We start from the raw sequence: 22,959 nt of genomic DNA, 5'->3' as shown, positions 1-22,959 counted from the left end.
AAAAAAAAAAAAAGACGTGGGAAATAGTCTGTCATGTGAAATGCTTATTGCTCAGTCAGACATCAGATTTTGTTGCTTTGAAATGAGGCTCAGCTTTTTGTTTCCTCTGTTCGTTCTTCTGATTGGTTAGGGAAAAAGTACGTGAAAACAGCCTTACTTAAGTGTAGTTGTCTTTTAAACAGTCATTCAAATCTAAGAGGTAGAGGCACCTTTATTAAATTGGTTATTGTATCCTCAAAGGCAAATGTTTGTGTTAGCAGACCACAAAGCTTTCCGAAATATCAGGCTAATACTTTTATATTCATACTTGTTACTTAGTACAGCAGGACTAAGGTGCTAATATTGGCATGTCTTCTTAAAATAAACAACAAAAAAACTGAAAAACCTGGGACATCTATCAACAGCATTAATCCATTTTTGGAAGAAAATTACTTACAAGCTCAGGTCTTGTCCCAGGAATAAGACAACAATAAAGAGACAGGGAGAGAGTGCCTTGTTCATAGTCTTCAAAATAAAGGTCAGGTTCAGAGGGTCAAAAATAATCTGCCTCTATGATTTTGTATCATTTGGATGCTCAGMATTCTTGCAGGGCTATGTTGCTACTAGCACAGCAGACATTAGGCATAGTTCTTTGATTTAGCTGTTTTAAAGTTCTACTTAGTTGTTATTTGCTTCTTTTCTTCTCTCCTCCTGCACCTGGAAGGAGTGTCAAGCTAAAAACATGTATCTATTGGTGTCTGTAGTAAGCATGGCTGTAAGATTACTGAACAACTGTCGTCTCTCGATTCACTTTATTCTGCTTATCTGCATTTATGCATTGGGAAGCAGTGTGAGAGGGTGCATTAGAAATGGGTGGTGTGGCCCTCCAGCAGTGGGATTTTGTGAATCTACTGCTGCTGCTCACAGGCTGGGATAGGAGATGAGGGCAGTTTGTTAAGCGAAAGGCTTCAAGGCAGATGTCTGCATCTTCCTTGAGTGCCCRGATGGAAGTGGTGTCCTCTGATTGCAGGTGACTCATTCACAGGGGAGCAGCCTTCTGAATGCTGCAGCAGCGTTTTGATTTTCCAGCTAGCATTGCCTGATGAGGTACGTTTTCTGTGAGTGGTAATAAAGGAAAGACTGAGGCTGGGCGTCTCTCCTCCCCCATCATATCATCGTGGCTTGGAACAGCTGGAGATGAGGCACATGTAGTCTGTGTCAGCCTAGCCCTGTGTCTTTGCCTATCCTCAGTGAGACCAGTTTGGCTCTGCACAAGTGCAGAGATCCACTTGGATCTGTCTTTGATGAGGTCTTGGAGGATGTCAAGGAGATGGRGCTAAACTCTTTTCAGTTGTCCCATGCAAAAGGACAAGAGGCAACGGGCAAAAACTGAACCACAGGAAGTTCCGCCTGAATGTGAGGGGGAGTTTCTTCACTGTGAGAGTGCCAGAGCACTGGAACAGGTTCCCCAGAGAGGTTGTGGAGTCTCCTTCTCTGGAGATATTCAAAGCCCACCTGGATGCGACCCTGCTTGAGCTAAGTGGGTTAGACTAGATGATCTCCAGAGGTCCCTTCCAACCTTACCGATTCTGTGATACCATGCCTAGGTGCTCTAAGGTGCTTTGCAGCTATTTTCAGAGGTTATCCTTTGAACAGTTGTGTGGTGGTCAGACCTAATTATAACATGTCCTGTGAATCTTTCAGTCTCTGGGCATGACTCAGTGTAGCCATCAAGAGCATGAGAAATTGCATCTAGACTCTGGGTAATGACATCCTGTGTTAACCCAAGGTCTGATTGATTATAAGGGTTCACTTGACACAGAGCTTGGTGCGTTGCTTTCGTGGTGGAACAGATCAAGCAAGGACTGGGGACAGCTGGAATTACATTGAGTCACAAAGGCTGCAGGTAACTTTGAGTGTCTCTTAAAAGGTGCAGCTGTCCACAAGCAGCCTTCCTCCTGCCAGTGCTATCTGATCATTTAACAGTAGTCTGGGCTCTAGCCAGGTTTACAGACTCTGAACTTCAATACTGATCTGCTGACACTTGGCAGATGAAGAGGCAAATACAGTACTTGTCAAATTGTCTTTTTCTTCTTTGTCTCTTCATTTTGACCTTGTAAAGTAGAATGGTTCTTAACCCAGTTTGCATTTTTCTGTAAAATGTGTGAAGTAAGTAGAGGCTAATATTTGACAGAGCTTTTATTTTGCTTGTTACTATCTTGGCCTCACTAGGTTGCACACACATGCCTCTTTATATACTTATGTATAGCTGTAAAAGTATGTTTTGAAGAGTGATTCTTCAGTAATACATCAAAAGCTTATTTAAAAACTAGATGTAAAATATGGAAATGGATGACTGACTATTAGCCACCAAAATACTTTGGGCTGTTTTATCTGTGGATAACAYGCGCTTTTTGCAACTTCCTCATTTTAGATATTTATTACAACAAGACTTTATCTGCATGGTTTCATATTTTTGAAGTATTGCTATACAGACCTTAAGTCACTCGAGATTGAACTTTTTCTATGCTGTGCTCAGTTTTCAAAATACAGTGCAGTTAAAGGTGAGATGATATGTCTGTATACGCTCTGATAAGTCTGTTTGCATCTGTACATTCATGTAGTATGCAGTCTGTTTTCACATATTTGTGTGATCTGGTGTATGCAAATCTCATTGTGCTGCTACTGCTTAGGAGAACACAAATGTRTGTATGACCTGTATTCATAATTAAAGATTAGAGGCACTATATTAACCTGCCCTTGTTCCCGGTAAACACTTACCTAGGAACTTCCAGTAGCTCTGTGGTATCAGAGTTCAGATGTGTCCAGAGAACTGCACTAGCGTACAGTCCTGACCACTCTCTGACACTGTCTTATCCAGCTTCTCCCAGTACTTTGCTAGACTGCCTTGTGCCGTAAGCCTTAAGTAAATTTGGACACGACTGGTCCCTGGCTGTGAAAGAACGTCATTTGTCATGAGGAGATCTTGTATTGTTACAAACGTTTGTTTGAAATCCACAAATTTAAGAGTGAGCTTTTTTTTAATGTTAAATAAAGTTCTATTAATTAAGGGGAGATCCGATACTATTTTTGTATCGGAGATCTGAGAGTCCACAAATTCTCCTTGCTTTGGGATAACTGAAATGCCCCTAAAAGCTGGTTTTAATGTTCTTCCTCACTTCATTGGGCTACGAGCTAGACTGTCTTACCTGTTYGTCTATGAAGTATTAGCTAGCAGATTGCCTGCTCTTACTAAGCATTTTAACAACACAGAGGATATTACACTGTGGCTAGGAGTAAGCATTAACGCAGATATGCAAAATGTGGCTAAACAATGCCCTTGGGCCTGAGAACTGAGGAGGTGGGTGCTATTTCAGAGGGCAGCGACGAGGAGGTACATGTTCCTTATTTCTTTCCATGCTGCTTGGTTTGGGATTTGTTTCTTTGTGGGATTTTTCGGACAAATATTTGAACCGGAGGGAATGTACTTATTTAGCCTTCATCTGATTAATCTGTGTTTTTTTTTTTTTTTTTTTTTTTTCCTGTTGCTGGTTTTTATTGTTTTTTCCCCCCTGCCCCCAGTTAAATGCCAGGCCAAAATTGCATTGCAAATGATTCACAATATCGGTGTGTTCTGTGGCGGTGTTTGGCATGCCTGAAAGGAAGAAATTCTTTTTGACAAGACCTCTCACCGAGGGTCCGACCAGATCCTGCCATACTGCTTTCATGGGAGGAAAAGTTTGTGGAATTAAACCTTTAGGCTGAGGCAATTAGTGGTGAAAACCAAAGTAGRAGATAGGAATGCCATGCTAAAAGTAGCTAAAAGGCTACTGTGCAGCCTCCAATACATGTTTCTCTGGGAATGAAGCCCCTAAGTTGCAGCCTTACCTGTGAAAATTCACAATGATGGTCTGATTTTTAGAGGAAGGAATCCCTGCAGCTTTGTTTGACTTATGGGCAAGAAGACACCATACCTGAAAATCCTCTTCTCTCARCTTTCCTTGCATATCCAAGAAGTGGAGAAAGTAGCATTTACAACTTCCAGGGAGTTTTATGAGGTGATGTTCATGCAAYGGTGTGAATAAGTAAAATATAATGGTGCGGTTAATATTAAGAACTTTTWAGAACTCCTACGGCAAGTTTCTCACAGCCTTCCTCCTTCAATTTTGCAAGCTATTTTGGAAGGGCCATCTCTCCTTTAGTAGGAAAATTATTTTGATAAAAACAAAACAGAAAAAAAAGGTTTCTTTTTTAAATGAAGGACGTCCTCGTTTAATGAGGCTTGAAGTGTTTACAGGTGTTTCCTCATGAGTTCAAATTTAGTGGCCCCAGGGAGCTGAGATTCTCATAAGGCAGGAGAAAACACTCAAGTCTTGTATTTTAGTGTGTTAAGCATTTAAAGGGCCAGGCAGACATGGCATGTGTGCTGGAGCAGTGCAGCTGAAGCCAGTAGTTACGCCTTGTGAAGTGGCAGAATGCTGTCTTACACGAAACAAGGCCATCTTTAGCTCCACAGGAGGCAAAATCTTACTAAAAGACCCTTGTGTTTTTTCTGCTCTACAACCTTTTGACCTAATTTTGCAAAACTCCAACAAAAGTCCCATGAGTGACAGGTTCCAGGCTTGACTATTTGTTTAAATACATTTTGGTGGTATAAAGTGCCTTTCTGTGCATAATATCTTCCAGAGCACTCTGCCCTTGGAGGAACAGTTTAGCGTCATGAAGAACAACATAGAACAAGGGAAAATATAAAAGTGGTTGTGGTTGGAGGATGTGATGACATCAGAGTTCAGCGGGAACACGGGGCTTTTAAAAAGCTGAAAGAAACATCCTGACAGTCAGTTATCACGTCCCCCGTAAAGGAGTCAAACACACACTAGCAATCAAAAAGCCAAACTATCTTCATCAAAGAGAAAAAAGACTCCGTCCTGCCACAGAATATGCACTGGCAAAAATGTAAGTGAGCTCTAATTGCCTTTATTTTTCGTAACTGTGATAAATGATGAAGATTGTAATGAATATTGAGCATTAGCATAGCATGGGAGACAATACTCGAAGAGATGCATGGCTCGAGAGACAAATACTACGGCGTGATGCTAATTTTCCAGTAGGGATATTAAGACAGGGCGGCATTGCTGCTTTGTTGGCATTCATCACTATGAATCAAATGGAAGACTATGATTCATAAAAACAATAACAGGATGCAGGTATTATATCAAAGGTTACAGTGGTTACATACTAGAGAATTTTCCTTTTTAAAAGTGAAACCTGTGAGAAATCTTATTTCTGTGTCTTTTTTGATATGTACTTTTTTCAACTAATAAAAAAGGTAAAGAAACACAAAACAGTGGAGGGCAATACAGTTATGAGTTTACAGGAAATCAGCTTTGTTGTTTTCAAGATAATTTCACTTCTCTTGGCCCACCTTTGCTCAGATGGTTTAGTGATCACTAATACAGGTAGTGTTTGCTCCGTTTCTTGCAGCTCTTTCATTCTCACCGTATGGATCTGCAGATGATGTTTGTTCCTGCAGCTATGGTCACCTCCTTTGCATTTTGCCGTACTGTTCAGTTAACCTGGAGTACCGGAATGGAAGAGGCKAATTTCTTAAACATTTTGCAGTGATTTATCTAATTTAGAACTAGCAAGAGTCTTCTCTTCTTCTGTGTGATAGTTTATAAGTCATACAGAGATTGGTTTACTCTTATGTGTCTGTGAGCTTATTAACTGTTAAMCTTTTTTCTCTATTACACACTTCTGCATCTTTTGGTTGAAAACTTTGGAGGCTGAAACATATATTTGTGCAATTATGTTGTGGGGTCTAAAGCCCTGTAGCAAGAAGTTCTAGCTGCTTATTAAGCCGAGTTTCAATTTGTCTGACAAGTATTAAGYGGCAAGTGGGGAGCACTGTGGCAACACACCTTGTTTCCCGTTATGTTGTGCTCTTTTCAGAATCTGTAGGTATATGAGATAGGGCATACTGGAAGATGGTTAGATGCAACTGTTGTTTTCCTTTTGGGAAGTCTATGAATCTCTCTCTTCTTTTTTCCCCCCTGCAGAGACAAAGACAATGYTAATAGCCTGTTTTAGGTAGAATCAAACTAGTAGCTAAATCAGTACTTTTTCTTTGTGTTTATACACCCAGTGCCTTCAGAGGTGATTGGGAAAGATCAAAACCTATATCTTGAAGTCAGGCATCTCCTTAGTGCCTTTGCTAGTCTCTCKCAGTTAGTTTCCAGACAGTACTGGAAACACCTGCCTGTCTCTCCATCCTCCCTGAGCTTCTCMACACTAGACTCTCCTGTTACAGCAGTGCTTCCTGGCTGCTTTGAAAGCCTGCATGGGACATAGCAACTGCTTTGATTTTGCTGCTGCTGTGTGGAAGTCTTTTTCACACTGGTCAAACGGAGCAGCCAGAGGAGTGGCTGGACTTCTCTGTCTCCTAGTCTGGCTGATAAAACAGCCTGATACTATGTTTACTAAGACCCAGTGGGGCTGAGGGGGAAATTTCCATAGGTGATGTCTGACTGACTTTGTTCTTGCTGTTGGTATTTGCTTTCTTTGTCTGCTGTGTCATTGCATGGTTAGAGTTCCTCAATCTTATGGACCTTTGGGGTTTTTTTGCTGAACATAAATACAGAATTACTTTTCTAACAYGAAACGTTATTATTGTATTAACCCTACTTCTTTCTTGTGCCATTACAGGAATGAATTACTTGCTTGGGCTTCATATGTAGACAGGAAGGGTATTCTGATGACTGACTCTGGCAGCTTGGCTGCACTTACCTGCTTTACCAGAGACTCGGTGCGAGTTGTAGGTAGGTTGCTTAGATCTGCATAGTTATTTAGGTGCTAGGTCCCAATAGTTTCAGTGGAAGTTAGATTTCTCAGTATCTAYGAGTCTCTATTGGCCCTTCTGGTGCATCTAAATTGTCTCTATTAGTGTGACCATCTCTGGCCTCAAGTTTCCTGCACCATCTGGTTCAAACCACCTATGACCACGTGGATGCATCAGTGCTCCCAAGAGAGTCAGTTGGCTTGCTCTGGAGTATAGTATGACAGAAATACAGTATAGGTGGCCAGGAAACTTGCTGTGTGTTTGCATGAGCCCCAAGCTAATGTGAGAGTAAAAAGTGCTGCTCTGCTGCCCACTGAGGAAATGGGAATAGCTTTCCTCTGCCACGCAGGATGTTTCAGCACAATTGAAAGCCAGATGAGCTGCTCAGGTGTTCTGGCGAAACAGCACTCTGGACAGATCGATAATAAGTYTTTGGAAGCTACTGTGAGGGGTGGGTGAAGCTTTCCCCAGGTATGGGGATCGCACTGTCATGTTTTGTCCCCCTGTGGTACTGTGCCACCACACAGCCAGGTAAATGGGACCTATGCTGATAGCTGTCCATACACCCCTGGAAGGGAGGTGAGGGTTTGAGAGTCCTCACCCTGCAGCTGGCCTGCTTCCCTGCRTACTAAGCTGTTGTGTTATGGAGTAACCAGGACAGGGATGCACAGAACCATGTGTTGGGGCACATCTAAAGGAGACCCGAATCCCATGTGGGATCTGTCAGAGGTAGCAGGGAGGCTGGGAGAATTGAGCCAGAAGGAAGATAAAGAAAGGCAGGAACTGAAATGCCAGTGAAAACCAACTGAATCAGACATTTAATTTCTTAAGGCGGCTTGGCAAATTCTAGCATTTGGCCCTGATTCCTGAAGGAGAATGGGTTCAAATACAAGATCGTTATGAAGCCTGTGTTTAAATACTTAAACRCTAGGTTGACGACTAATGCAGATGTCGATAGGTTATGTACCATTACCTTGCTGGAGGAAGCAAAGGACATGCTGGGTGCTAAGGCATTCCTGCCTTACTAGTACCGAGTTGATTACCTAACTGGAGTTGTATTTGCAATTCCGGGTCAAGGTAGGTGCTGGCCTGAATGTAAAGGTAGAAGTGTTTGCTCCATCTGTACCTCCATGAGGGGAGACGACATAGGAGTCCTGGCAACCTCTTCCATAAGGAAGCCTTGGTTTGAATTAAAACTTTTTTTTTTTTTTTTTAGCAAAACAGATTTTGAAATAAATGGTATAAATTCCATGCTTTTTCCTAGATTCTTTAAAAAAAAAAAAAAAAAAAAAAAAAACTTTGAAGCTGAAAACCAGAGGGTGGCACAAAACACTTTTAAATAACTGTCACCTCGTAGATGCTCTTCGAAGGGCAGGTTCCCACTTCTTCAGGGAGCTTTCTATGGGAAACCCTGAAGGGAAACCAACAGGCCTTGTCTTCCCCTGCTACAGCTACAAGCCCTCGTCCGCCGGCGGGTCTCGCATGGCTGGCCCTGCGCGCTGGAAATCGCTCCCTCAGAGTCACGGCACGCTGCACTTCTTTGTAGGAGTGGGGCCCAGGGCTTCCGCTCAGCAAAACCCCAGAGAGCGTCTCAGCCTGAAAGCACCCCCTCCCACGGCAGAAGCGAAGTGACTGGTAGGGGGTTCCCAGCTTTTGGCAGGATTTTGCTGAGTGGAAGCAGGTCTGCTCCGCAGCCCGGCAGTCCTTCAGAGATGGGAAATTTCTAACGCGCAGCACCAGCTACTTTTCTGTTACGTGGCTCTGTGCAGGTAGTTATATTTTGAAGACAAAATGAACATACCTTTCATGCAAATGATTTCTGTTATGAGAAGGTATASAAGCAGGTTGAAATTCTGCAAGAGYTTTATATTTAGGTGACTTCTTTGACTAGCTCAAAATGCTTTGGGCACTCAACTCCTATTGCAGTCCRGTGGGATTTCAGCACATGATCAGATTTTCAGCTATTAAGCTCTTTTGACGCTTAGATTTCCATGCAACTGAGATACATGAATTTGCACCTCTTGAAAACTTCTTCCCAAATATTTTTTTAATGCATAAAGCCTTTTCTGCACACAACAGATGTGGATTTCTGTACAGCCTTTCTGAAAGTATCAGATAATGAGACTGAGAGCTGAAACTGCATCTTGCGGGTCTTAATTTTGGTAAAACCCCACTGGGAAAGAGGGATAGTATGAAAGTTGAGCCCATCCATGCTTTACAAAGCAGGTGTCAGGCTGTACAAATGACCACATGAGCAATTAAATGGAAAGCTTGCATTACTAAAATGGAAAGAGTATTATGGGCTGGGAGGAATTAAGATGTGCGGGTGAGATTTATGGTTAAGATACTTTCTGTCTATCTCAGCTTCCCCTTTGTARTAGGGGTTCTCTTGTTCTGAAACTGAAAATTTTTTTACTAGCCCCCACTGCTGTGGCTAATGCAGCCAACTCATGTTGGGCACTTGGAAGCTCTTTTTTTTCTGTTTGGAAGCTGCAGGGATTTGTAGCCAGCCTTTCATGTTATTTCTCAAGTCTCTTCAAATCCACCCTTGTTTGTTCATTTTTGTTTGTTTCTATCCAGGTGGGGAAAAAAAAATACAAAATTAAGATTTTGTTRCAATCTGCAACACCTCTTTTCTGTYGAATTCAGTGTAGGTTCATCGTGGTCCTCTTCAGTCTTCCACTCCTTTAGGTTATCTGGAGGTGTGAAGGCCGCTCTTCTTTCCTTTTTTAAAGAACGGTGGGCAAAAGCATACAGTACCCAGAATGATACAGACGGGACAAGGGCACAGGGACCTGCTAGCATCCAAGGCTAATTTTGTGCTTWTCAACCTTCTAACTGCAGATAGACAATTAAAGATACTGGGCATAATTATGAAATAACTTACACTGCTGTCACACTAAWGCTGTTTCACTGACTTCAGTAGTTATATTGCTGTATAGGAGAGCAGAATGAAACCTAGCCAAGTGCTGTACTGAGTTGTTAGTAAGCAGCAGAAGTATTTAGTCTATTGATTTAATTATGCTCAGAACCCTCCCGAGTTCATTTCCTTATGCTGAGCAATGAACCATCACTGAGCTCTTTTGCTCTTGCTCTGAGTTTTTGTTTATTGTAGAGCAGATTCTCTGCCCAGATGTTTACCTAGTGCTTTGCATTTAACTAAATGGTTTTGAAACCACCCACCTTCAGTATAGCAAACAGTGCAGAGAATCCACTGCTGTCCTGCTTTCCTGGTCAAAGTAGTCTACAAAAAATAATGGGAACACTTCAGGGGGATGAGATGCACGGAAAGGGCTGCGTGTTCAGCCCTTCAAATGAGCAGTGACATGCAAGCCTGTGGCCCTGAGACACACTGCGTGTGTCTGTCTGAGCGTGGTATGCCAGCTGTTCCTTCTCAGGGCCAGCCACAGTGGGCTGCGTGAGGCAAGTAGATCACTTACCGGAGACCTATCTGCTAGCCACCCTAAACTGTTACCACCAACACAGCTCCCCAAAATGGATCTTAGTACTAACAAGCTGGATTTTTGCTTTCCTTTCAAGAGGAAAGAAAGGGCACGAGTTGCAGGTGGGTCACTCCAGAATATTCCACTCTTTTTGACTGATCTGATCGCTTGTGACAGGGTCATACCCACGAGAGGATACCGAGGGCTGCAGATGAAGTTTAAATGAATAACCCTTTTCTTGAGTGCCCGTGTCTTGCTTTACCATCTGGGATCTCAAACAGATCAGTGAACTGCAGTGCTCTGGTTCCCTGCCCCAGACCTGTCACCAAGCAGCAATGAAGAAGGGTCTGGTTTTTTTTTATTTTTTATTTTTWTTTTTTTTTATTTATTATTATTATTTTGGTTGGTTTTGTTTCTCTCTCTCTCTCTAAATACTACTCTAAGGTGTTGATGGAAGCTGTTAGCAAGCATATGAGGACAGGGCTTGTCTTTGCTGACTGTTCCCAGGGAGCCCTCATTCTGCAGTGCACTTTAAGCTTCCCGGGTGGACAGCTCTGCTGGAGAGAGCACAAAGACCTGAACAAATATTGCAGTACTTACTCCACTGCATAAGAAATGCTAAGGGGTAAGTTGTCATGCTGTAACAGACTGTGGTTAGGAGCGTCCAGACTGTGCCCTGCTCTGGCCGTTAGGAGAAAGGCTGCAGTTGGCGAGATGTTCGAGCACCACCGWCGTTCCCTGGTGGGGCCTGGCAGGAGCCGTACGAATGCGGGAAAGCCAAAGCAACTGCAGATTGTTTCATCTCCTCRCTGTATAGATCTGTGACATGCAAGGGGGACCTCCGTGCCTGGCAGCTGTGGATCATCCTTCCCAGGGATTTTTAAAACCACTGAAAAGTGCTTTTAACAACTTTATTGAAGCACTTACTTTGGGCAGCTGAATAATTTCAGAGATCTACCTGTTGCATGACTGTTTTCTCAACTTTGTGTAGGGAGCCTGCCAGAGCTAAGAACTGAACTTAGGTTTCCTTGTTTTAACCGCAAGATCTTTGCTGATCTGCTACTATGAGTGGTTAAGTAGGCTGGATATATAAATACAAGGGGAGCTGATTAAATAATATGTGTACGAAGGAATGCCTGCCTAGCTGTTGAAGAGCTAGATTTTATCAAAGTGCTTTTCACTGTGGTCCATGATGTACTGTGGAACATTATCAATATTACAAAAGCAGCCGTTTCGGTTCTGATGTCAGCTCTGATCACATGATTCATTTCCAAAGCAGCAGCACACCCAAAATAATATAGCTAGTGTCGATATTTTTTGAAACTATTTTTGAAGGATTGTGCATCTGCAGTCAACGCAAAATGCAGATAAGCGTAATCCAAAACTTACTCCTCTGCTTAAAAAAGTGCTAAATGGGAGTCAGTGTTTTATTGTAAGCAGATACTGATGGGAGTCAAAGCATCCAAGTACTGCATTCAAAACTAAGCCACTTTATTCTTTTTATTAACCGAAGTTCTCCATGTGCGGTAAGTGTCAGCAGCTGCCTTATGTAATTTGGTCTTCAAGATCCAAATCAGAAACTTGGTGGTTTGTTAACTGAAATCTAACTTTTTATTGGTTTTCAAGAATTACTGTTTGCTTTTTGGTGTTACTGTAAATAAGAAAGATTTCTATTGTGTTTCTCTTCAAATTTATATTACATTGGAGGGTGAAAGAGGAAAAGAGAAAAATATTTACATTGGTAATGCTGATCAATTGATAAGCTTATCACATGCCAGTGTGTGAGCAAAGAAACAGTAAATCTTAGGAAAYGGTGACAAGAATGTCATTTGCTGTTGCAGGCAGTCAGTCATGCAGACTCTTAACAGTGTATTTCAAATTGAAAATTGGCCTGATGGGAAATTGTTCTGACTTGTTTGAAAGGATGAAGGTTTAAACTGATCTGCAATTCATGTGTGTATGAAGGCCAGTGGCGCTGGTATGAAGTTCAGTGGTCTGAAACTTGTTATGCTTTGATCTTTGCAGTCTTCAACAGCTGTTTGTCATTATCCTCCCTCCTGTTTCAGCAGTGGTTAAATACAAATGCAAGGGCACATGAATTTTAAAGGTGCTTGGTCTAACTCTTCAGCAATGTCTTTGTATGTTTTCCCTGCCCAGACTTTTATTGAAGCTAGCATTCATGGATGTTAGATCTCTTTAAAAAGGCTGCATCTGTATATAGAAAATTTCTTTGATAATCATCTGGAGAAGGTAAATATCATGCAGCGATGGGATATTGTTGCACTAGATGCTATGGACATAGCTCAGCTATGTTCTCCAAAGCACAAGCAAGCRAAGGCCAGAGTTTACAGAGTCACTGCCCAAGATACTGACCTGCTCAGCTTTTTGCTAATCTTGGGCAAGTGGTCWTGTACACTTGTCAGCTGTTTCTGAAGCACTTGTCAGCCCATGACTCTGGACATGCTCCTRTTCAAACAAACAGCAAGATACTTACTGGGTCCATCCACTTCTGCATGACATGGGCCCATGCTCAGAAGGATAATCATTTTTTCCCCTAGGTGTAAGCCAGTTGTCAGAGATGTCAGAGATGTAAGGACAGAGATGACATTAACAGCAGTAATAATGGCATCCTCAAGTCTACATCTAAGACCCACTGAAATTAGTGGAAAAACTGCCCTTCGGTAGTATTCAACCCAAACTGTGCAGTCCTGACAGTTTCAGGCTGAGCCGAAGAGCTTTCTTCGGGATCTGGAGTCAAACATTAGTATGAGCTTTTATTCTGTTGTCACTTGGAGCTAGTGGGACTTTCTCATCAGCTGRTAGCGTTTTCCAGCCACTTTGAAGGATGACTTCGAAGTCCAAGGTTCCCATTTTTTTTTTTTTGTGCTAGGCTTTTGTTGACATTCAACAAATATAATAAGTGGTAACCCTGATGAAAGGAACCTGAGCGCATACGCACACTGAGGGTTTGTAAGGCGGCCTGACAAAAGCGTTACAATGAGCTAAGACACCTTCACATGTAGAAACTTTTGCAAAGCTTTTTACAGGTTATGATCAATCGGGGATTAGATCCACTCTTCTCTTAACTCCTCATGCTTTGTACTGCACCACCGTCAGACAGCAGCTGCAACTCCAGATCCCGTGCCGTYAAGGAGGACATATGGCTGCTTTGTGGCGTATGACTAGTACGAGGCAGCTAGAATGGACTGGTGGCCTTGACCACTGAAAAGCACACTGTGCTCTTGCTTTTATTTGTTCGAATAGAATTTGGGCACGTGGACCTTTGTGTTCACACATCATGACTTAAACAACAGTCTAGCAGTCTTGTTTTATTGAAACTTARTGCAAGGCAGGCTTCTTAGTTTAAGACAGGCCTGATATAAGAAGAAGGAGATGAAAATATCCTTATGAGGAAATTACCTATATTTATTGATGATCATTACTTCTCAAATTGCTTTTCTTTTTGAATGATCATATTTCTTTTGCTTTATGATGAATTATGCGCCAAAGCCAAAAGTAATTTTGCTTCTGTAATGCTCAGACATTGTCTATACTTGATCAGTGGAAAAGCAGCTGTGCTAGCATTATTTTTAATTCTGGAGGTCAGCTTGGGGGGAACTGAAATATGTTCTGCAGACTTTGGGTTTCTTTTTTTCTTTCTTTTTTTTTTCTTTTCAGTTTTTTGGTTACTTTGCTTTAAACCGGAAACTCTGAATAGGTATATTTGTCAGCTTTTACAGTAAATTTCTCCTTCCCCATCCCCCAACCCTGGAGCCAGAAACTGCCATCCTTTCCCACCCTGACTCGGCAAGGAGGCTCTGCGAAATCGGCGTGAGGGCTCAAGGATAAGATAGTACCCAAGAGGTGTAGTTGTGCCTCTTGTGCAATCTGTAGCAGAGCTCGTATTTACTTTGGCGGAGCTGATGTTTTCACTCAGCATAAACAGCAGCAACATCTGACTCTGAAGTGCCTTCAGTAAAGTTCAAATAAATCATTTCCAAATGTAAATAAATCTCATACAAGAGCAAAAAGGAACCTTTGTAATACTCCTTATTTCAAGCCTCTTGTCTTGCACTGAGCTCATTTTCAGAGTTATCGGTACCGCTCATACAAAGGCACTCTTTAGCACCGTCTTTTGTTTGCTGGAACGTTCAGATAAATTAATATCAATTAAATTTTAAAAGCAAAATATGAACTGCATTAAAACCACTTGTGGATTCATGTATGTAGAATTAAAGTGACTTTAATTCCTTTAGCAAACCACATTTCCAAAAACCACAGGATTTATGAGAATGCAAGTATTCTACTTTGAAATCTCACAAAGAGTGTCCACAGAAAGAAAGAGCAGAGCAGACAGCAGCTGAAAAATCACCTTTCCTCACCTCCTAATTTAAAGCACAGGAGTTTCCCTGTATGTGCAAAGGTAACAAATAATGAGAACGGTTGAATATATATATTTGTAGTGGTGTCTGGTACCAAAGCTATTTATAATGGCCTTTGAACTTCTCATGATTAAATGGTATGTAATGAGGCAGAAAGGGTAGGCTTTTAAGTGTTATGGCAAAGTTGAAGAGAAGGAAGTATTTCGTTCTTTAATGAAATTAAAACAGAGATGTTTATTCTGTTAAATATTTCTTTGAGACTGACTTACAATGTCTCTGTTTAGACTCTGCTTTTCTTCCCCCAGAAGGGTGCAGCTGAGATATCTCAGGGTGAATATAACTAACTGGAAGAGATGATAAAAAGTAAAATGAATCGTCGTGTTCTGTTGTGCAAAGTACAGAATGTAAATCTGAATAAATGTTTTCTGGGTGGAATAACACTTACAATTTAAGATTCAAGATGGATTGAACTGTATCTAGCTGTAATACATAAAGCCGTAGGCCAACTGTGATCTTTAGAAATGGAAACTTATCAACTGGCATATTTACAAATCAAAACRCAGTAAAAAGGAGCAGGTAGAAAGTACTGCTATCAGTGGTTTTACAAATATCRGGCCTTCCTGAACTTTGATATCTTATGGTCTCCTCCTGCTATCGATTGCCTCTAAATACTKCTTGTAAGATAGGGCTTGATAGTATCGACATATGAAGAACTATTTCCTCTAACTTCGGTTGTTGTGAGGCTTCGTGATAGGCCCCCTTAGCTGATTGTCAGCTTGAATTTTCAACATGGACAAGAGTTTATAGGTTTAAGCTCTGTGATTAGTCATCTTTATAACTGTCTGCAAAGCTGTGTCACATCCCCCTTGATCAGATTATAAACCTCCTGGCCAGGCTGTGAGCGAAACTCTGGAACAGAAACGTGACTCTGTTCTGTGATGGCACTTAAATACAGGTGCCTGTTCCCAAAAGCTGAGAGATATGCATACCAAGCAGGTGAGGTGTTAAATGGCTTTCCAAATAAGGATGCTTTTCTRCATTGGGTCATATTCGAAGCCTGCTTCTAAGTACAGAATATAAAATATTTCTCTTGAATATGTAATCCCTATTAACTTATATACCTACCTGGACAGCATTTATATTATTTTGTGTGCTATATATCTACTAACCGGTCTATTCTACAACTGTTAGATATGGTCAATCTGATTTGTCCTTCAAGTGGATGTAAATCACTGCACKGCAAATCAACGGCACCAAAAGAATATAAGCAAGTGAAATCTCAGGCTGAATAAAATAGTTCCTCTCATACTGCTTTTGCCAGAAACCTGAGGAATCCAGAATTTCAGGCTCAGAGATTAGCTGGGGGCGGGAAATCACTGGGAAAATCACAAAAAGGAAAAGTCTGCTGAAGGCAGCAGAATGAAAGGCATAGTCTGGAGACTTTGRGAAACAACAGAATGCGTCCGTTGCCTCTGTCTGTTTTTGGCTTTTGTCTGCCCAGTTGGTAAGCTTTGAAGAAGGACATCCTTCTTCACCTCCCTTTGGAGCATGTGGCTTACTAYGGCTATCTTATTTCATGTGTGTATAAAACTCCCACAAAGAGAGGTGGAGTTCTGTTGATAGCCGTTACTTTCGGAAATAGAGCATTATTCTATATGTAACAGCAGCGATCCCTTTTCCTGGTACTACATTCTCCCTGGCTTTCATAAATGTCTAGACTGATAGGGCTATTTATTTAGCAGACTGTGTTCATTACACGCTGTGCCTGATAAGATACAGCTTCCGTGGACCATAAAAACACCTGCCAGCTTGGCTGGGGAAATCGCCAGGTCTGGCTTCCAGGTCATTCCAGCTGTGGGGCCTGCCCAAGCTTTCAGACTGAGAGTTATGTATCAGTGCTCTTTAAATGCACTACCAAGGGGCTCAGGCTCTGTGTTACTGCAGCCATTTAACAGCTGGAAGGAGCTGCAAGCTTTTTCATGGTCTGATCTGTGTGATGTCCATGTCATCCAGGCAGCAAAGGTCCAGAGAAAGCCTGTGGCATGATACATCCCCTATTAGCAAAAAGGCATCRTTAGCTCAGGAAGAAAATGTGCGTGGATCCAGAAACTGGCCATGTTGAGAGAGCAGCCTGCAAACAAGGGGTCTACCATGGGGCTTTTGGCTCTCTGCAGATGGCAGGAAAGGAAAATAAATGTCACCTGCATCTTTCTCAGCTTCTTCTCCAGAACAACAGCCGCAGCCTCGCCCCTATCAAGGAGTCCGTGTCAAAGAGCCGGTGAAGGAGCTATTGAAGAGGAAACGGGGAAATATTCATAATGCCAATGCAACGGCTGCTACAACGGTAAGAGAAAAAACAAACACAGGAGGAAAATTCTTCCTCTCTAGCTAGATTGTTGACCAGCCCTGGCACCAGCTGGCAATACTATGGTAGTAGAAGGAACCTTTGCACCTCCAAAGCATTTTGGAGGTAGTGGAAGCTTATGTTACCTGGAGATAGCAATAAATACCTCCTCAGTTTAGGTAGGATGCTTCTCAGGTGCTAAGCAACTTAAATCTCTCTTGACTTTATACAAAGGTGRAAGTACTTGGCAGGATCTAACCCACATGAACAGAAAGTGGCTTGGAAGCTAAGCAGCATGTTCAACAGCACAGAAGAGACCAGTCAAAGATGTACTTAGCTACTTGGTTGTTAGTTTCAACCTACATCTACCTGTCCTCCCAGGAGGAGGTGGTTGGACTGGTTCCTCTCTGAAGAGGAACTCCCTCTGTGCAATGGTGCAACACAAAGTTTATATTTTGTTTAAAGCCCTTTTGAGCTGAAGTCACACATGGGCTTTGGCCAGGCCCCTGGAGAGGGCTGGAGTTTGTGTGAAGTGGCTGCCAGGCTCAGTTCTCCTGTTTGTTGTTGTTGTTGTTGTGTTGTGTTGTGTTGTTTTGTTTTTTCAGAGAGAAAGGTAGGGAAACTTCAGGCACTGACATTAGAGCAGTAGCTGATACTCAACTGCTAATAGCTAATACATTCTGTTCCTAACTGTATTCTTTTCAGAGGGGATTGAACTCAAAGCCTAATCCCTAGATATTTTTGTTCTCTTTTCCAGGTTGTCTTRCCCCATCAGCCGCTTCCTTCGTATTCACCAATGGGTAATGTTTCCCTGCCTTTCTAAGCATCTCTCAGCCCTGCTGCAAGAAGGGCTCTACCTGAGCTGGACTTTAATCCTCTTCTGTTTTTCAGGCCAGCCTTGCATTGATATGGATGTTGCTGCCTCTACATTGCCCATCACAGATGATGGAGCGCTCTGTTCTGGTTGGCTCCCCCAACCCTCTTCTACATCCTTACAGCCTTTAACTCAGTGGACCACTTACCCCGATTATATGTCCCATGAAGCAGTCAGCTGTCCATACACAGCAGATATGTATGTTCAGCCTATGTGTCCTAGCTACACTCTTGTTGGACCTTCATCTGTTCTGACTTACACTTCTCAACCGCTGATCACCAATTTTGCAGTAAGTCAAAATACGTAGGTTAGAAATGGAGGTAAAATTCCCACTTTCCAGGAAGAATCATAGCGAGTCCAGGATTTAATTGGTGTGATTTATTTAATTACTGTAACATTGTGTGTCTTTGCATGTATGCCCCATAGTTATTCGAGTATTGACCCTGTCTGCTCTGTGCTGGGAATTGGTGTGGTTTGAAAGTGACAGAAAAGAGGCAGTTGCATTGGTATCGGGTGGACTCTACTGCTGTTTCCTCAGCTCTCCCCACCCCTCCAGCACTTCCCACATCGTCAACAGTCAGATTGTTCTTGCTGCTGTCCTGGCATATGAGTCATCTCTCATCAAAATCAGCAGCAGGGTTGCCAGTGTCCTGAGTTTGATCAAGGCTGTGATAGATGTTTATTGCAGGAAAATATTGTTTGCAAGTTTGAGAATAATAGTAAGGAACACTACAGTTACTGTTGTCATCACTGCCAGCTTGATGAAGTGTTCTGCAGCTTTGATTTGCAGTGTTTGAGAAAGTAGAATTATAGTTGTTCATTGAATGGATTCACAGAATATTGTACAGACAATAAATACTGTTTCTGGACAAGTAACAAGAACATAGTCACTCCTGAGATTGTGGGCAGTCTCCAAGAGATTCTTCACCCTTTAACTCAGAGTATGCACACCCGCACGCACTATTTTTTTCAAGTAAGTGGGATTCTGGGAGAAACGTCCACTGGGTGGAGCTGGAAAAATAACTTAGTGATAAATTTCTCAAAAATTGGTATTTACAGATGAAAGAATAGGGCTGAAGCAGAGGAGGACACAGACTTATGTTTTGGTTGAACCTGCGTAACTTATTTTCCTTTGAGTGGTTCAGTTCAGCTGCTGAAGCACACAAAGCAGATCAGCAAGTGCCCATGCCTGTGGCCTTCACCACTGAGGAGGTGCTACCATTTCAAGTGTCTCTCTGGTCCGTCTGCCCATGACGGACTGTCACAGAGGCCAGAATAAACTGCCTTCAGCCTTGTGGCAGCGGGGTTGTGCCCACTTGTGTGTTCATGATACTAAAGAGACACTGTCAAGGAGGGCAGTTTTCAGCACAGGGTGTAACTGTCTCATGGGCTTACAGTAAGGGTGGGAATGGGAACAGAAAGCTAGAGGGGACTTGTCATGGGTGCAAACTACTGCCTGCAAGCACCTGGGACACCCACAGCCACCACTCTCATGGGAGCCAGCGTGGGAAAACTGTCGTACTCAGCATAAAGCTTTACCCAGAGACAGGAAAAGGGACGTTGAAAGTGAGACCAAGCATCCTTCATCTTTCTGTTCGTTTGTTGTCCCCACTGCCCCTTTACCTGGCCAATTGTCTTGTTTTATTTCTTTCGTACTTCGACAGCCCAGAAGCACCACCCCAGCAGTCGTGCCTCAGATCGAGGTGACGGAGCAGCAGGCACCCCTCACGTATTTCCCATGGGCACAGCCCCTCTCTGCGCTGCCAGCCTCCACCTTGCAGTACCAGCCGGCTTCCTCCACGCTTCCCGGGCCACAGTTTGTGCCTCTGCCCATCTCCATTCCCGAGCCGGCCCCCCAGGAGCTGGAGGATGCTAGGCGAGTCATCGGCACGCTGCCCATCGAGAAGCTGCTTCTGGAAGACGAAGACAATGATACGTATGTTTTAAATCATGCTCTCTCTGTTGAAGGGCTTTGAGTTGCACATCTTGGGCCTGATCCTCACTTACTCAGTACTCACTTGGCCCTGCAGTGAGTTTTGAGTAAAAATAAAAGGAAAAGCAGGCTGGGGGGTGGGGGTGGGGACTTGGTACTTCGCTGGCCACGTCTAGTGCACCGTGATTTGTGTGTTGTGCAGAATTCACTTTGTCCTGGGGCTCAGCACACCATTACTGTGCCATTATAGTTCCTGCCAGCTCTCCCAGGCAGGCTCTTAATGCTGTGCAATTCTTGGGCTCAGCCTCAGCACAAGGTGACTCATTCTCAGACCCAGGGCGGGGTCTCAAATTGGCATACTGCAGCGTAGCCACCTCTGAGCGTAGCATTTGGAAAGGGTACGCTTGTCTCTAAATGTTGGCAGGAATTTATTCAATAGGACTGTTGTCCAGAGTGCTACATAAATGCCTCGTATGTGTTTCTTTGCTTTGTCTGTGGAGGAATCTTTACTGGATTTAGGCTGCCAGAAAAGTATTTTGGGGACCTAAATTGAGATTTTTCTTTTCTAAATTGAACCGCCCCTTTGGAAAAACAAGAAAATGAAAAGTTTAGCGTCATTTTACCGCTGTAGGTGCATCAGTCTGAAGACAAGAAATCAATACAGTTGAACTAAATGCCAGTGCAGTCAGATGTCCCTGTTCACTGAGCAGCACAAAATGGCCTAGGTGAAGTGTTTCATTTCACTTGCAGGCACGCTTGCCGAGTTGATAGACAAACACGTAGATCTGGGGCAGTGCTTTGGAGTCACAGTCCTTCAGCTGCAGGATGTTTTGGGACTCTAAAATATCCGCCTTAAAGATGGGGAGGGCCCGGTTTTGTGGCTGRCTGGTAATGCTGCATGTTCTACCAATGGACAGATCCTGGTCCCACTGAAGTCACCGAGAGTTTTGCCTGAGTCAGGATTGCAAGACATGGCCCCATATCAGGAGATCATTGAGAAGACAGGGTCTTCCAAAATCTGGACTTCAGTCTGACAAGGAGTTCATGGCATTACTGTTAGCCGGCAATACTTTCRTTTGCTCTCTAGCATTTGAGCGTGAATTTGGCGGTGTCGCGCTGTGACAGGGAACCTTAGTGACCTCTCTTGTGCCATACTGCTGTGGAAAGTTTCTCTGTGCTGTAGTCTCCCAGGTGCATGCTTTCTCTTTATAGCTTTTTGATTTTCTTTTCTGGCAAATAAGTAGCTTTACTGTTCCCTCTGACGTGACTGTAAATATTATTGTTGATGTTCATGAGCGGCATGCCAGAGGCAAAACATATTTGCAGGAGATGTATCCACTTCTAACTTTGTTTATTGTTTTCTTAATAAACAAGGGACTCCTGGCAAATGAACATGATTTCTCTGGGTTTTTCTGCTTTTCTAAAGCCCAGGATCCTTAGGTGATGTTATTATTTACAAGACTATATGAAAAGTAATTTATTGCACTGTTCATTAACTGGTGCCCAGCGCTTCGGTTGCCACCCAGGCAATATTTCAAGTGATCTTACAGTTCATGCCTGAGTGTGAAGCTTGCAAGCTCATGTCAAAAGTCTTGGACTGTCAAAAAATATTTCATTATTTAATATTGACAAATCTGGAACAGATAAACAATAGATCATGTAAGTGATCATAAAATCATTTGGAAATAGCAGTAGTTCAGGTGCATTGAAATTAGTGGCTTACATTTGCAGAAAAACCCAGCAAAGAAATTAATTAAAAGCGGCTTAGTTCACCACTGTTTACTCCAGTTTTACAAGTAAAAATCCATTCCGTAGATAAAACTGGAATAATGCAGTTGTGAATCAAGCCCATGGTAACTAAGATTGTTTTTAAATTTCTTTCACTTCAATGTATGTAAATTCTGTGTGTGAAATATAAAACAATGATGAAATGTTTCAGAATTTCTTTCTGGGTTGTTCTGATTAGAAAAAGACAAAATCATCTTCAATAAAGATCTACAGTAACTTTCATATGCCTAGAGTGTTTTATTTCCTCTCCAAAGGGTAAGAGTGTTTGCCTAGCACTCAATTAGTTCAGCAGCATGTTTACAGGCTATTTACAAGCACAGATGAGCTGTTAGGCTTTCTGCTAATTTTGCAAATCAAGGAAGATTAAAAAGGAACTCTGTGGTCCAAATATTGCCTGAAACGCTGTTTACTTATGTAGTACTTACTTATGCAAGCACTCCTGCAGTTCAGATGTCAGTCCAATCTCTGTTATTTTCTGTTAGCATCCCTGGGGATGTGCAGATGTGCAGCCTCAGCTATTGGTGAACTTGACTGAAAATCAGACCAGACTTAAAGCTGCATTTCCTCTTCCTGAAATTGCAAGGTGTGGCCCTGGGGTACAAAATCATCTGGGAAAAAAAGGGCTGCCCGACCAGCTTCTGACTAAAACGTATGCAATATTATTGCCTGAAGGGACACAAACGGTGAGGCTGGTATGACTGCCCGTAGGATGGTCTCTTCCTGTGCAAAGAGGAAGCACAAAGCTACCCATGGTGTAAGGCACACYTGGCACTACTGGAGACAGGACCTGGAGGAATGGTAGTGAGCAGAACTCTGTGTAGTTCTCTGCAATTCAGACACAGAGCAATGCAACTGAAATGAASCATTTTCCATTTCACCATGTCACCAGCAAGTTATAAGCTGACCTGTAACTGCTGTGGGGTATGACAGCTTTGTTTTATGGGTGAGATAAAGGCAAAGACTCAGTCCACCTCACCACTAGTCTRGGTTACCAAACAGAGCTGAACTTGCTCTGTTTGCAAACGCACCGTTTGGAAGGGGCTGTTTGTTACGTTAAATGCCGAGGTGTTACCCATGCACCCCAAACAAATGAGAGCATCTGATGCAGTATATTGGCCCCAACTCTAGGGTTTGTGGAGGACTTGGATACCCCGTGGCACAAGGGTGAGTCTCACCTGACAGAATGTGTTGAAGTGGAAAGGAGACAGGATGTCAAAGCTCAGGAGCACTGCCAGGGTCTTGAAAACAGCAGTTATTTTGAGGGAGGGAGCTTTTTCCCTGGGAGCAGGTGCTTTCAATGTCAAGCTGTCCAGTGCCGATGGCATGTTTTCTGTGCAACCCCAGATATAAACCCCTCAAAGCAGCTATTCTACCCTCT

At 42.8% G+C, this 22,959-nt stretch overlaps 1 protein-coding gene across 1 annotated transcript; it reads left to right on the top strand.

Moving 5' to 3' along the window:
- The first annotated feature begins 4,868 nt into the window (after positions 1 to 4,868).
- Positions 4,869 to 19,862, top strand: POU2AF1 (POU class 2 homeobox associating factor 1). Its single transcript, XM_085316902.1, has 5 exons — positions 4,869 to 4,935; positions 16,859 to 16,986; positions 17,744 to 17,786; positions 17,878 to 18,149; positions 19,525 to 19,862. The coding sequence occupies exons 1-5, from the start codon at positions 4,920 to 4,922 to the stop codon at positions 19,834 to 19,836; spliced, it is 771 nt and encodes a 256-aa protein (XP_085173028.1). The 5' UTR covers positions 4,869 to 4,919; the 3' UTR covers positions 19,837 to 19,862.
- The last annotated feature ends 3,097 nt before the right edge of the window (positions 19,863 to 22,959 follow it).

Source organism: Rhea americana, unplaced genomic scaffold (genome assembly GCF_003343005.1).
Source record: "Rhea americana isolate MKP2758 unplaced genomic scaffold, rheAme1 scaffold_48, whole genome shotgun sequence".
Taxonomy (NCBI): Eukaryota; Metazoa; Chordata; class Aves; order Rheiformes; family Rheidae; genus Rhea; species Rhea americana.
Note: the sequence above shows the minus strand (reverse complement) of the source record. Positions and strands in the feature narration are given on the sequence as shown.